At 53.1% G+C, this 15,689-nt stretch overlaps 1 protein-coding gene and 1 long non-coding RNA gene across 3 annotated transcripts in view; one reads left to right on the forward strand and one right to left on the reverse strand.

Annotated features, from left to right (window-relative positions):
• Nucleotides 1–857: 857 nt before the first annotated feature.
• AJAP1 (adherens junctions associated protein 1) overlaps nt 858–15,689 on the reverse strand; it is a 38,053-nt gene continuing 23,221 nt past the window's right edge. The window contains exons 3-7 of one of the 2 annotated variants that reach the window (XM_053963011.1): nt 14,387–14,474; nt 11,393–11,635; nt 10,104–10,234; nt 2,006–5,529; nt 858–1,850 (exon numbers count right to left, since the gene is read on the reverse strand). In XM_053963011.1, coding sequence (XP_053818986.1) covers nt 10,162–10,234; nt 11,393–11,635; nt 14,387–14,474 — 404 coding nt within the window. In that variant the 3' untranslated portion in view covers nt 858–1,850; nt 2,006–5,529; nt 10,104–10,161. Of the gene's footprint in view, nt 5,530–10,103; nt 10,235–11,392; nt 11,636–14,386; nt 14,475–15,689 lie in introns of both variants that reach the window. The other variant, XM_053963010.1, reaches the window with a different exon arrangement.
• LOC128798985 (uncharacterized) lies at nt 3,605–5,617 on the forward strand. Its single transcript, XR_008434619.1, has 2 exons — nt 3,605–3,693; nt 5,514–5,617. It is a non-coding gene; the product is annotated as an uncharacterized LOC128798985 (long non-coding RNA).

Here is a 15,689-nt window from a genome sequence, read left to right on the forward strand (position 1 = left end):
TGTGGAGGGTGCTGGCACTGCGGGAAGGCTGCTGCCACAGCCTGGGAATGCAAGTGGCAGGTGGCTGTGCTGGTCTCTGTCTTCCCAGGCCGTCCCTCTTCGAAGCCAACATGCACACCAATGAAGGCTTTTCCCCCTTTCCAGGTCAGATGGCATTGTGAGGATGACAGCCGTGCTGTCCCACAGTGCCCCAGGGAAGGGGGATGCTGTGGGGGCAAGGGGGGCTATGGGAGCTGTCCCTGCTGCCTGGCATGAGCCCTCCTTGTGCTGCCCAGTCCCCACATCAGTCCGTCCATCTGTCCGTCCGCCTGAGCAGCACAGCAGGGCCGGCCTGAGTGTGACCCATCATCACCTGCTCCACACCCAATGTGCAAACCAGAGCCACCGCTTACCTGCTCACGGCCAGGACACCTCCTGGGGTAAAAGATGTAGCTGGATTAAGTGATTTCATAGCAGAGCTGTTTGTTTAAAGCATCTTTAGTGATGTTTCATTAACTCCCCAACAGTCCTAGTCAATGGCTTCCCTCTTCCAAGCAGCTGTCCCAAGGCTCACGGGGTCCCCTCAAAGCCCTGGGGGACATTGGGTGAGCCTGGGGACCTGGCACCCTCCTGCCTGTGCCACAGGCTGTGGAGGTGGTGCTGCCGTGGTGGAGACTCCAAGGGGATGTACCACACCCTCCTCCCAGGACCAAGGCTTCCCTGCTGCTCACCCGAGGTGTGCACAGCTGGGAACAGGGGGATTTCCCCAGGGAAGCCTGGACTCCTTGCTGAGACATGGATCCCCCTGGACACCAAACCAACCCCATCCCCTCCCTAGGGACCGTGGCTGCGCGTGGAGGAACCCAGTCACCAGCGGCTGCGCGGTTCTCATATCAGTTTTAATAGCAACATCAGAGTACTAAATATACAGAGAGGGCAAGGGGACAGGGTGGCATTTACAGTGCTTCCAAATACACGGCTTCCACGGACAGAGACAAATTAAAAACCGCTCAGGAAGAAAAGGCCCTTTTGGCACTGCCCCAGCTCGCGCTGTGGGCGGGTGGGGCAGCCACAATGCCAAAAGGCGACGGCGCTTCCACCGGATGCCTCCTGGTGCAGGATTTTCCCAGGAAAAGAAAGAAGTACTCAGTGATGTAAAACCGGTTACAAAGTAAAACTGTCTCATGTTAGAAAACGGGTTTTGGCAAAATAAAAATAAAGTGTAAACTCCACTGTACATGTCCTATCAAACAAAAAAATAAACCCCTTGGAACCTAAAATAGAAGAATCTGGGTCAGAAATCTGTGCCCTTAGTGTACATTTTTGTGCAACATATACTTTTTTCAAAGTAAATATTATCTCCACTCGTGACACTATTAAAAATGTACCTACAAATGCTGAGAGTAATTCTTAAAAATGTGTGAGAAGCGTTAGATGAGCTCAGGAGACCAAACCCACAGACTTGGAAATGGCAAGGGATTTCTTGCTGGTTTTGAAAAAATCGCGTACAGATTTAATATCTGGTTGAACGAAAATTCCAACCACATTCATCCTGAAATGGGTGGGCTGAGATAGGATAGATATATTTTTGTTCTATTTTATTTTAATTTTTTTTTTTTTTACAAAATATATATTATGTGTAGAATATCTACTATTTAACTACCGTTTCAGCTGAACTACCTTCCTTTGCAACAAGCTGCCAGTGGAGAAGAGGTAACCTGAAATCCGTCCCCGCGCCAGCTCTGCCATCGCTACGGTGACCTCCTGGCAGGCTCGGTGCCCTTGACCCCATGGAGCACTGGTGCCCCATGGAGCACTGGTGTTCTCTGGAGCACGGCTCCTGCCACCACCACCGGCCGCCCTTTCTCCAGCTGGGAAGACAGAGTGAAGGTAAACGATCGGATCTGGAGAGACAGGTGGCTGCCCGGGACCGGCTCTGCCCGGGGTGCTGTGGGGTGGAGCCGCCTTCGGGGGACCCCGGCTTCCAAAGGTCAGGGGGTTGAGGACCAAACCCTGCCCGCCCTACCTGTTGGTGCCATGATGTGGGAGCTCGGACCTGGAGCCCCAAACCTGCTCAGTTTGGTGCAGGATAAAGCCCACCGGTGCCGGTGGCAGCGGCGGCACCGGCCCCTGGGCAGGTGGGAGCGGCACATCCTGTGGCTCCTGCTCAGGGTTTGCAAGGGATGTGGAGGGAGGAGAGTCCCAGACAGCCCTGGGAGGGTTGGGCTTGCTGCAGAGACCAAGGAGAGCCAACGTCTCCTTGCCATGGGTGGCTTGTGCCACACCACTTTCTCCCCTAAGACAGAGCCACAAGTGACACACAGACACTCCATGACTTGTCTGGGGAATGTGGCAGCCTCTTGGCTGCCATGGTGTGGTTCTCAGGGACTATTCAGGGGCTCAGGAATCTGGAAAATGAACTGGAAAGAAACAAGCAGCAGTGGGCTGAGGGCTTACAGCAAAGCAAGGAGCAAAACTTTTCTTTTTTCAAGCTTCCAGGACCTTGGGGTGAGACGATGTGCCCAAAATATGACAAAGCTCCCACGGGAGCGTGTCTGAGAACACCATGCTTCCCTGCTTTTCCACGGTGGGAAGATCTACTCAATAGACTATGCCATGGAAATGCGACTTTCTATTCTCATTTCTTTCTTGTTTTTTGGCTTTCATCTATAGGAGGGAATGAAATAAACACAGTTCATTTCTCTTCACTGTGCAAGACCTTGGGATGCCTGGATCCTGCCTCGTACATCACTGCATCAGCAGCTCCATCCCAGCCCTTCCTCCTCCTCCTCTCCCTCCACCGCAGTGGCCCAGCATGGATGGGGGGAGGCTTCCTCTGATAAAGTGCAAGTGCTGTTGGTCCTTATAAATAAGGGAAGATTGTGCATCTACTTTTGTTCCCTGGTTCACTGCTCAGCTCCAGGGAGACCAGGACATGTCCTGCTGCAGACTGGGGGAGAAGCTCATGCAAGTCCTGCCCTCTGAAACCTGTGCCCGTCCTCGGGGTCACCATGATTCACCTTCCTTCTCTATCTCTCTCTCTCTCTTTCTCTCACACACACACACACACGCATTTACACACATTTTCCCTTCCTCTTCCCCAGCTCCACAGGGAATTTCCTGTGAGCCAGGTGCCTCTCCATCACCACTGCCATCATCATCACCACAGCTTGCACCAGTGCTGCCCGTGCTGCCCTGACATCTCCCAGCTCTGCCTGACAACTTCCCTGCGGGCAGCAGGTTCCATCCATGCAGAAACACAGAGTGCTGCTTCAGATGCCCTGCAATGAGGGAGCTGAGATATATTTCTTGTCATACTGCTACCGCGATTACACTGGAATACCTGTGGGAATGAAATAAATAGGAAGATTAAGGGGAGAAGCACAAGGAACATGGCTCAAAGCTGGTGTGGATGGATTCCCATGAAGTCACAAAGGGAGGAGAGCCTGTGGGCAAGGGCTGCACCACTGACACCAGCGTCACAGGAAAGCCCAAGGACACTGAGATGACCCTGGAGAAGTTGCTCAGACTCCACACTTCCCAAGGACAGACACTCTCCCTGTTTCCCAGGGACAGCTAAAGCTTTGGGGGCCACTGCTTTAACAAGACACTGTCTCCTCTTCTCCCTGGAGGCATCCAATGCTCTGGAGAGCCAGACATGAGCCACCCAGGAGATCCTGCTCTGCCCAGGGGATGGTTGGCTCAAGTCCGCAGGTAATTGTCAGGGCTGGCAAGGAAGACTTCTGTCTGAGGCAGCGTCCAAAAATTCAGGACAAATAATCCAGAGTGTGCAATTCCATGGGAAAAGGACAGAAAAGGACACGGGAACAAGAGACCGCACGCGTGGCTATGCAACACCACAGGCTTCTACTTTTTTTTTTGTTTTTAAACTGCATGTTCATTATCATAAAGAAAAGGAGCTGAGTAATCAGTGGGGGAGTAGAAACGTGGATCTGGACAATTCTAAAAAACCACTAGTATTTACCAAGGGCAGTTTACAAAAAGAACTGGAGGACTTTGGTCTGATCTCTGCTGTCGTTTCCACCCTTTTAACATTGAAGGGACCCAAGCGAGACCCATCCCAGTGTCTGATGTGCAGCACGGCATGGCAGCACCCGACTCCATGGAAAGACTTGGACAGAGGGTTTAGGGTCAGCACCCACGAACACCACCCACCCCAGCAGGAGCTGGATGGGCTTGGACGTGTTTCTAGAGCAACACACCAAACCAGAGCCTGCAGAATCGTGCTTCCCTGGCAAAAATTCCCTTTAAACACTATTAAGAGATCTCCAGGATTGTGGACAGCCAGCTGTGTCTTCTCCTGCTGCAGCAGAGCCAGCCAAGACCGGGAGAACAAAGGAAGAGGCTCTCTCAATCCCACAGCCCCAGGCTGGGGGAGGAGGACACGAGCTCCTTCCTCTGGTTTCTCACACAGGGCTGAGTAAGCTTTGGTGCTGTGGCCAATTTAGAAGCCATTTTCCAAAAACCTTCCCACACCCCACTCCTAAAATGTTTCTTCTGTGCCAAGAGAGGCCCATCTTTTGGAAGTCCACCACAAAAATCTGCCCCGTCCAGCCCCGAGGTGTCATGCCTAGCACGATGGAGATCACAGCTCTGTGGACACAGGGCAGGCCCAGGCTTTCTGGCTTCTTCCCATCGACCTTGATGATGTATCAGGATACAGAAGCCTGGAAATATCTTCAGCACCACCTTGAGCTGTGCTCTGGATGGTTTTGGGAAGCTTTTCCTCTGCTTCCTGCCGGCAGCACAGCCCCAGCTGTTTCCCACCACGGTCATGTCGCTGGAAAAGCATTTCCAAAAAGAACCAAAATTATATATATATATGTATACATACATATATATGTCTATACATACACACACACACGTATATATATGTATATATGTCTACCTATATATACACATATAGGTTGACAGGCAAGCTGCCAAAGTAGAAAACATCAGATCACCCAGTTTGCATGATGCGTGTTAAAGAAATGAGACTTTTAGCCCATGACATCTTCTTTAAAAATGAGTATTTAAGATCTTCAAAAATTGCTACAGTACAAAATGTGTTTGTGTGTGTATATATATATATTTTTTTTTTCCTCTCTACATATACCGTATGTATGTACGTGTATGGACCGGAATGGATGACCCCACCAGGAGAGATGCCCCAATTGTCCTCCACAACATTTCCAGGAGTTATTGTCTCAGCTCTTTGCAAAGTCCTTGCATCGGTTCATGGCACATAATGGTATTATTGGCACAGGTTCAGAGTCACCGTCCATGGCCGGGCTCCAGGCGCTCAATCCTTCCCTTTCCATCCCTTGCTGGTTCCTCCTCCTCCTCCATGGGATTCTTTACTTTCCATTCTCTCCTCCCAAAAACGTGCTCCTTGACAACGCAGTTACCTATAGGCGTGTTCATTTTTATAAAAATATATTTGGCCCATAGAACGCTGCTCTTTGAGTCTCCTACTGGTAAACAGAAATGGTAGGTACAGGTAACCCATTATTTTTTTATATTTTTTACAGGTTCACCAATGGAATCCTGTTGAGGACGAGAAGAAAAAGAAAGATTAAGTCACGACAGGGAATTTGCACCAAGTCTTGCATCACTGCTTGGATGATTTCCCACAGCCTAGAGTTTTCCTCCTCCTTTCTCCTTGGCTATGGAGCTGTGGGATTCCTGGGGGAGCAGAGCATGGAGGGAGCAGGGTATCAGTGACCTCCTCCTCGTTCTCTGCAGCTACTGGTCTGTGCTGGGGATTGGGACCACTACTTCTCTCTCCTTGGGGCCTTTTCCAGAGTGGGATTTACTCCTGATCATCCCTGTGTTCTGCAGCTTCTCACACTCGGGCCTCGAGCAGCGAGTGCTCTGGCAGACGAGGAGATGATGACAAGCACTAACAAGATTTTCTAAAGTTAAATCTAAAGAATCAATAGGGAATTGGTTAAGCACCAAACCAGAGATCCTATCAAAGTCCTTAAGCTATTTATTTACCATCTACTGGAAGATGTCTTCCTATGCAATCTTGGACCCTACATGTGAAGACAATCACTCCCCATCACTGGCGTGTGGCCACTTGCTCTACATGTCCGTGACATTTCATGAGCTGCAGCACAGCTGGGTGTGCCAAAGACAGCTGCCAGCAGGTACCCACGCCCTGTACAGCCATGCTCAGGATACATATTCCTAATCCACACATCCCTAACCTGTGCCCTCTGCCTGGCTGGGATCAGCATCCAGAATGTGGTGTGCTTTTTGTTCCAGGGTTCTTTCTCTAAAAACCTGCTATTTTTAAGCAAGATGCCCAACACACCATCTCCAAGAACAACCCTGAAGTCTTAATTAGTGAGACAGATTTTGCAGAGTCCTTAATCTCCTGTGCCGGGGCTGTGCTGGGACTGCTGCTACTCCTCCAAAGACAAGCTGGGATCTTTTACGATGACTCATTATCTGTTAATGTTAACACAAACCATTTGCTGTTGTTAGGCAGAACGGGGCCAGCAGCAGCTGCTGCCGTGTTCGAGCGTGGCTTTGCCACACAGCGCTGTCAGCTCTCACTGCCCTGTGCCAGGGCAGGGTCAGGCTGGTGTCACCAAACCAGCACAGCTGCTGGGCCCCAAACTGTCCCCTCCCTGCCAGCGGTGCCCACGTTCCGTGGCTCCTGGTGGGCACTGGTTAATGCACGACGGCGGGATGTACGATCGGTATTGTATCCCAAATAGCCTCTTTGTGCAAAGTAGGTCAGCGCTTGATCAACCTTACAGATTTTTGTATAATCTCATTCCATGGGGTTTTTCAGTCAAAGAGAGCAGGATTAAGGACAAGAATAATGTGGAATCTCAAACTTCATTTCAGAAAGCCCCAAAGCCAGGATGAAATCAAGCCAAACCAGCCATCCTGTGCTGTGGTGCCTGGACAAAGCCATTCAAGTCTTTGGCACACGTCCTGTGCTGGTCTGCAGAGCGGTGGTGCTCCTGCCTCTGTCTGGGTGCTCCTCCAGCACCACTGCCACCAGGCAAGAGAAGTTTTCATCCCTCCCTCCAGGTAACTCCTGAGAGCTTCCACTGACTGCTCCACTCCTCACCTAGCCAGCCTAGGGCCACACTGAGGCTGCACCATCACACCAGCCTGCTGCAGACAGACTGACTTCTCTGCCTGTGGGAGCAGCTGCTGGCAGCTGCTGCTGAGGTGTGACATCCACCAAGGAGCTGGTGCTCCAGTGGGGCCTGGCTGCTGGCACAGGCAATCTGCTGGAAAGCTCCACCAGCTGCTTGCCACGGGCGGCATCGCCTGCCGTGGGGAGGGATGGTGTCCTGGCAGGGACCACGCCTGCAGCACAGGAACCCTCCCCGTGGCTCCTGCTGGCGCAGGAGGAATCTGACCCCAGGAAATAGCTTCAACATCTGCTCCCTGTGTACCTGGATGAGTTTTACCAGGTTTCCTGACACGACCGTAGCGCTGCCTGCAGCTCTCTGGGCTGGAGATGCTCTGCAGTGCTGTCCCTTGTATCTGCTGCCTCAACTGCTCAGCCCAGCCTGATGATGCTGTCGGCATCACCCAAGGCCAGGGTGCCAGCTGGGCAGCACTATGGTCAGTCCTCACACCAGGCTGATGGACTGTCAGATGTGAAGTTCACATTAAATTCCAGCTTGGCTCCCAGTGGTCATCTCCACAAAACATCTGTAGCACCTCTGTCCTGCCATCCCTGTCCTGGGACATTCCACCTGCCTTGTGCCTCCAGCTCTGGCCCCACACCATCAGGAGCACTAATGTGCCAATGAGACACAGCTCAGAGCTGTGAAGTGCTGTCAAATAAAATTTGTAAAACACGAGGAGAAAGGGGCTGTGAGGAGAAAGCTGCATGTAGCCCCTCCAGCCAAAAAGCTGCACATGCTCCAGAGCATCCTTGTCCTCTGCTGTGGTGCAGTGGGTCAACAGCAACTGTCCCCTTCAGGTGACCTTGCTGCAGCTGTGGATGCCAGCCAGGAAATACTCATTCCCCCGGAAGCGGTGCAGCCCAAGCAGCTGCATCTCCTTTTCCACCAGCCTCTCCCCTAGAAACAAGAGCTGGAGAGGCATCCTCCATGCCTCCGCTCCTCTGCTTCCCTCCAGCCCACTGCTCCTCTGGCACTCGGCAGCTGGTGACAGCACAAGGCAACCACGGTGGCAGGGACAGCCTAGCAGGGAGCTCATCTCAATGCCATCTGCACCTTACACAGTGACACATGAAACTTGGAATGCTCATTTCACCTGAGGGATTTCCCACCAGCACCTGGGACACACCACTTATGCAAGTGTGTCCCAGAAACACCCTGGTGCAAACACACCTGTGCAGAGTAAACATGCAGAGAACAGGTAGAACAGGTTTGGGATCAATCTCATTTTGCTACCCTTAATGAAACCAAACAGCAGCTTCCAGAATTGCATCTGTAATTGAAGTGCCATTACAGAGCTAATGCTCCAGGTACGAGCCCGATAGATTTTTCCAGAACGCATCAATGTGCACTTTATGGATTCCATGAAAACGGATCAATGAGAATTTCAAGGATTTAATAAGGCGTAATGGAATGGCTTCAGGCTATTTAGAAATCTATGGAGGTGACCAGGGCACAGTCTTTGGCCCAGGGTTTCACAGGAGCTGGGGCAGGAGCAGTGGGATCCACACAGGATTCCTACAGTGCTTCAAGCTGCTCCTTCCCTCCCTCTACCTGAGGCATGGCGAGCTGTAGATGGCATTGAGTGTAGCTGGCTTGCTTTATGTGTTATTTCTTTTTAATTCACTTTAAGCCAATGGAAAGACGTCTCAAACCACAAAACTGAGGGTGGAAAAGGCCTGGTGGGTTTATTGCTGAGGCTGGTGTTCCCTGCAGATCCTCCATGCTCATTCTCCTGCTGCCCTCACTCCTGGCACCAGCTCTTGCCTGGGTTCCTTTGCCCTCTGCCCCCTGAGACAATGGCCACAAGAACAGAGTCAGAGAAAAAACATGAGCATATGAGTGAGTGGGGAGTGAGAGCCTTTCACCTTCACAGCTGAAGCTGCCGCAGCCAGAAGAGGCTCTGGGGGGGCAGTGGGGCCATGCCAGGTGAATTCCTGCTCTCTGCCCCACTGTGCTGGCACACACCTCACCTGCCCTGTCTAGACACTGCAGCCCCAGCATGGCCAAGATCATTAACTTTTTATTCCCTTCCATTCTAATCTAATTATATTTCTGTGTTCAATAGCTGTGCATAATGTTAAACAGGCTATTCCAAGTGAGCTGCAGCCAGGGAAGGCTGGAAATTTCATTTACACTGAATATATGATTCATTACAGCAGGGACTTGGGACAGAGCAATTAATTCACCTGAGCACGTGACTCAAGTGGGCACTTCTGCCCAGGGCAAGCTGGCACACATAGACTTTTCCTGCTGCTGCTATCAGCTGTGCCACCTTCAAAAGCGACACAAGGAGGTGAAAATGGCTCAGGCCAACTCAACAAAAGAGAAGGAAATCCCTAAAGATTGTACTCTTGAAAATAGAATTACATCACTGCAATTCTTCAGTCACAGCAACACCCCAGGTGTTGCAGGGGACTGTGCTTGAAGGGTTGGCTTTGCAGAGCAGCAGGAGGAGGAGGAGAAGGAGAAGGAGGAGGAGGAGGAGGAGGATGAAGACCCCAGCACCCTTGCAGTGAGCATGGAAGTGTTCATGACAGCAAACATCACCAAATGAGCTTTCAGATACTGGTGGAGCGTGCATGTCGGACATTGGCGCTCCAATGGGGCGGGCTGTCCATCATGCCACCAGAGGTTAATTACAGATCAGGCCATTTCCCAGCACGGAAATTACTGTGGCTTGCTGAGGTTTCAGAGGTGGGCTGGAACCATGGGATCAGGCTGAAGTCCAAGGCTGCCCCAGGGACCCTTTGCTTTTGAGTCCTTGTCCATCCCTGTCAGTGCGGGCTTGTCTGCAATTAACCTCCCTGGAAAAGCCTCCCAGTGCCCCATCCACGGCATGAAATATGTCCAGTCACACTGAAGGAAGTGCAGGTGGCAGGATGGCACCGGGCAGGGTACGATGGGCACAGTGGGGGCACAGGATGGATGCGGGATGGGCGCAGGGAGCGCGGTACGTACCAGGAAACAGCCCGCTGGCGTCTGCCCTGCCCCCAGAAGTCAAACAGGCTTCGGCCAGTCAGCAGGAGATTTCAAACCATTTCTCAGACACAAAGGCCACGGGAATAAGATGCCGGTCAGAAGAAGAGGGTCTGCAGTGAGCAGAAAGAGGGGCTGGTACACGCTGGTACGTAACACACACGGTGCAAGCCGGGGTGGCCTGCTGCACAGCTTTTTTACGTCTCTCTAGAGTGATGCTTTGAGTGGGCCTGGGTTCACCAGGCTGCCTGGAAGTGCTCTGGGATAGAGGGTCCCAGAAAGCATCCCTGGATGGCAGAAAAGCCATGATCTCTGCTAGCCATAACACAGACACACTCTGTCATCTGGCTGGAGTTAATGTCAAACCAAGGCTTGTGGACACCCAACAGAATGGTGTGACAATCCCTGCCAGTTCTCCACCTTCTGAGATGTGAAGAAACCCTGGAAAATGCAGATGAGCAGAACCCCGCACACACGCAAGAGATGCTGATTGAAAAGGCATCAATGCTGACTGAAAGGCATTAAATTGTTGGCTCCAGGCCTGTCCTTGGGGCAGGCAGATCTGGGCTGTGGCTGCCACACATGTCATGGTTCCTCAAGGCTGTCTGGAGCATCAGCTGCTCATTTTCTCCCTCAAAACTCTCTGCCTGGCTTCCCCTCTACCTTTGATGGGGACACACATTTACCATATGGTGAAACCACACCAGCACCCAGTGAAAGCACTCTGCAGACAGCCTGTAGTGTGGGAAACATTGCTCCCAACCCCACTGCTCCTGATCCCCTCCCGGGGCAGGCAAGGGGCTGGCAGAGCATGGCCAAATCCCTTGGCTGCCAATGACGCTCCTTGTTAGCGCTCTGCCGCTGTTTTGCAGCAGCCAAACGGTTCATTTGGCTCTTGCTGCCTGCTCCTCCATTAATCACCTGCTTGTTTGCAGCCCAGCAGCTTTGCTGATGCCACTGAGGAGACAGCACAGGAGCTGGAAAAATGGATCCAGTGGCATTTTATGTGCTGGCAGGAGCGGCAGCAGCTGGGAACTGAACACCGTGCGGTGCTGAGCTCGCCCAGCCCTGCGGGGTCAGGGGCTGCTGAGGCACCCACCCAGCCTCACCGCCAGGACTGGGGGTCAGGGGGCCAGTCCTGCACTGAACTATGAGTGGGTGAGCACCCAAGAGGTAGGTGGCTCTGCCAAATGCTCCCAGAACATCACTCCTGAGCACCAGGGCGGGATGGCACTCCCCCCCACACCAGGAAAACACGGCGCCCACCTCACCTGTTTCCATTGAAGGTCGTTTTATAATCCCCGGGCGAGTGCAACGTGTCCTCTGCGTAGACGGGCACGGGGGTCCGCACGCACTCGTGGGAGCACTGCAGCGTCTCGTTGTAGGCGGTGAAGATGTCGAGGGCACTGGGCACGCGAGCGGGGGCGAAGTCAGTCAGGTTCTGGCAGCTCTCCTCCTGCTGGTCCAGCTTGCGTTGGTGGCTGTTGCGCCGGGGGCGCCCGCTCTGCGCACAGCTGGGCCGGGGGGAGAGAGAATCAGACAGTCATGGGGTGGTCTGGGTGGGCAGGGACCTTAACAACCCTCCAGTTCTGTCCCCCTGCCATGGGCAGAGACGCCTTCCACTAGATCAGGTTGTTCCAAGCTCTGTCCAACCTGGCCTTGGACTCTTCCAGGGGTGGGGCAGCCACAGCTTCTCTGGGCAGCCTGTGCTAGGGCATCACCACCCTCATCGAGAAGAAATTTCCCATAAGATCTAATCTAAGTCTTCCCTTTAGTTGAAAACCATTCCCCTTGTCCTATCTTACTGTCTGTCTATGTAAAAAGTTGCCCTCCATCGTTTTTATAAGTTTGTTATGGCCTGAAAGGCCAAAAGAGAAGGGACGAGAGGCACAGTGTATCCCTGAAACTTGGCAAGGGAACTCACCTGATTGACCAGTCATTACAGATTGTTCCATACTAGATTAGAATTCAGAAATTCCAATTCCAATTCAGAATGGGAAAGATCAACCACAAGCAGTCATTTGGCTCGGTGCTTTTTTATAAGAACCAAATTTACATTTTAGACACAAGCTTTTTCCCATCAGAGGAATGACTTAATGAGTCACACTTTTGTACCTGCAGGAAGCAAAAGCCTTTTCTTAAGTGAAAATATGTAGGTGAGAACAATGAAGTGAAACGCTTTCCATTTGGGAGACACCAACAGGTTGGAACTTCTCAGGATAAATGAGCTCAGGACCTGGTGTGACACAGCAGAGGGATGGCTGGCAGGGCAGCCCTGCTCTCCGGGGGCTCCTCCAGCCCTGGAGGCTTCATAAAGATCTCGTGGCTGCACAACATTTCTGCCTCAGTATGTCAGAGACGAGGAGAACCCCAGCTCGCAGGAGCCGCCCTCAATCAGCCTGGTCCTATTTCAGGGTCTAGACACTGATTTAATTAAGATGCCACTTTTTCCAGATGGGATTGACAGCGCCTCGCAGAATGCTGGAGTTTTGGGAGGTGGCAGCTCCGAGGGCGGTGGGAGCTGGGGATGCCAGCACTGTCTGTGGAGGGGCACCCCTGGGGACAGGAGCGTGGGGCTCTGCCGGGAGCAGCGCTGGCCAGGGTGACAGCATCTGGCTGCTGGCTCCGCTCCGCTTGATGCAACTGAAAGAGACAGCCCTAAACCAACTGCTGTCTCCCCACAGCACGTGTGCAGGAGGAGCAGTGACAAGAAGGACACTGGCTTGGCACGCAGCCATCGCTCACCCATCCTGCTCCAGGGGGACAAATGCCAGCCAAAGGATGGGGACAGCGACTGTGTCCCTGCCGGGGACAGGGCCACCGTGTGTGACGTGGGTCAGCCCTGCCATGGAGCACCTGCACACGGCCCGGGGTCACCCAATGAACTGAGGCACTTCGGTTAGAGTTGAGCAAACTCCCAGGTACTGTTTCTTCACCTTGGACACACCTGGGTGCTGGCCACACTCTCCTGCTGAGGATTTTCTCTGGTGATTTCTCAATTTCACTTACTGCAAAGCATTTCTATTCTACACTGATCACTGGATTTATTTTTTCCCCTTTTTGGCTTCAGCAGCAGTTACTGAGCTGCTCTGCCAAGCTGTGGTCAGCCGGATCAATGACTCGTACAGCTCATTGCTGCGACTGGAGACAAATCCCACAAGTGTTTTATAAACTATTCTTCCTGCTCCTTCACTGAAACACTGCAGCAACCAGGGAAGTTTAGTAAATTAAATCCCACTCGAGATACAGGAGGGAACGCCACTTGCTGCTCCCCAAAACAAGTTCAGCTGTGGGGCCAGAACCTCGGTGCTTTCAGTCGGCTGCTGCTCAGCATCACAGCTTTGCCAAGATGAAGATGCCTTCATAGCCCTGCAAAGAGCTTCTCCTCTCATCCCAGTTAGCCAGCAGGCTCCTCATCAACCCGGTGTTGTAATTGCCTCCTGGCCGCAGAAATCGATTTGCTGCAGCACCCACGCAGAGCTCGGCCAGGCCAGAGGGGAGAGCCACCGGCCGCTCTCCCCCCAGCGCCGTGCTGCAGCCGTGTCGCTAAGCCAGCAACGCTGACCTCAAAGTAGGCCAGTTTCCCTGGGAAAATAGGTAAAGTGAGGAGCGCCTGGAGCGAAAGCTAACCTATTTTGCCATACGCCCAGCCACGCTGAGAGAATAAACCGGAGCAAGTGAAGCTAGAGGAGCACAGCAGCGCCCTGGGGGTTGGGGCATGCTTCAAACCATGGCACCTGAGGGGCTTCGAAGGTGCCCTTCCGTCCCTGGGGTCACAGGGAAGGGCAGGAGATGCAGCTGCTTCTTGTCAAGCCAGGCTGGGGATTTTAGGAGCAGCATCAAAGCTGCTTAGGGAAGGTGGTGGAGGAGCTGCTGCTGGCACTGGACAGATCCTGGGAGCACCTGCTGTGGCCCAACACACGGCTCTGACCTCTCTGGGTGGCATTGCGCTGAGGCCCCGGAGCAGCAATGCACACGTGTCCCATGAGACTTGTCCACCCAACCCTGGCCACGTGCTGGTCCCCAAAGCCACTGGCCAGGTGGTGTGAGGTGGGGAAACTGCGGGGGCGCAGCCAAACCCTGATGCACCAACCTCCTTTGGAGGTTTTGCTGTAAACCCCCCATTTTCTCCTGCAATGCCTTTTCAAAACTATCCTGGCAGGTGCCACAGGCTTTGGCAATGACAACGGGATGGGCACCTCCACCCCTACCCTGTCCCCATCCCACGCCACCCCCCAAGCCAAGCAGAGCAGGAGGGACCTTACCAGTTTTTTAAGACAAGAGTTGTTATCAGCGCAGCTATGACCATGATGAGGGACACGGTAATAGTGATTATCTGATGAACAGCCAGACCTGCAGACAGAAGAAAAGAGACAGTGGGGATGGGAACTGAGGGGGACCCTGGCAGACCCCCCCTCCCCACACAGGCCCCCACCACCCCCTCCCAGCCCTTCCCAGCGCGAGGCCACGCAGAGCCCCCGGCAGCGGTGCCGCAATCCTCTCTCCTGCCTTACACAAAATAATCTGTAAGCCAGGCTCCTCATTTCCTATCCTCTCAAGTATGTTCCTTGTCAGCCTGAATTAGGCACGAAGAACGGAAGAGAAGTGAAGATGTCTCCCCTCTGGGACGGAAAGGGAGACGAGCGCAGCCTTGCACCGGGTGCGGGATTCACCAGGGATAATAATTACAGCACTGACGGCTGCTCGCTTTGCAGGTCGGGTGGGCTCATTTCCCCCTCTTCACCTTCCACGGGGTATCATTTTGGCTCGTGGATCATTCCTAATGAGCAGTTTGGAAACAAAAGCAGCTCGCTGTACACTATGTTTGTGATTTTGTGCTGCCTTACAGTTGCAATTTCATAATGAAATGATTTTTCCTGGCTGGAGCCCAAGGATGTGCTATTTTTCACAAACAGATGTTGCAGCTCCTGATGGATGGTAGTTTTAATAAATAAATAAGTCTTAGAATGACAGGAAAATAAGCAGTTTTATATATATATCTGTATGCATCTGTGGCAAGGACGGCGTCAGCGCCAGGGCCGTGGCTCAGCTGGAGCTGGGGGTGCCTGGGGGCCACTGGGCAGCACTGGAGCAGCCACTGCTCCTGGGGAAGGATTCACTCGTGGCCCTCGTGCTGGCAGGGTGGGCAGCAGCCAATTCCAGCCAGAGCCAGAGCTGGAGCGGCTGCTCCACCTCTGGGTTTCATCTCCCAGGGGAATTCACAGGGAAAATGCCACAGTGGGAGGATCCCCACCTCCCACTGGCACCCCACCTCCTGAAGATGAGGCCCAGAGAAAGACTTCTGGCCCCACGCTATGAGCTCCCGGCGGCTGGTGACGATGGGAGCATGTCCCGACGGGCCCAAGCAGCGCGGTGGCAGCTCGTGCCCACATGTGGCAGGTCAGGAGTGACGCCCACCCTGGCAGCAGCCAGCCCGGCCACATCCCGCACGGCAGTCTTGGAGCAGCTCCCAGTGGGACGCTGCTGAAAAAGATAAAAGGAAAGACTCTAAAAATAAAATCAAACCAGCCCAGTGCCCGATTCCTTTGAAAACAGAAGCGGAGTCGG

The sequence above is a fragment of the Vidua chalybeata genome, chromosome 22 (assembly GCF_026979565.1).
Source record: "Vidua chalybeata isolate OUT-0048 chromosome 22, bVidCha1 merged haplotype, whole genome shotgun sequence".
In the NCBI taxonomy this organism is placed as follows: domain Eukaryota; kingdom Metazoa; phylum Chordata; class Aves; order Passeriformes; family Viduidae; genus Vidua; species Vidua chalybeata.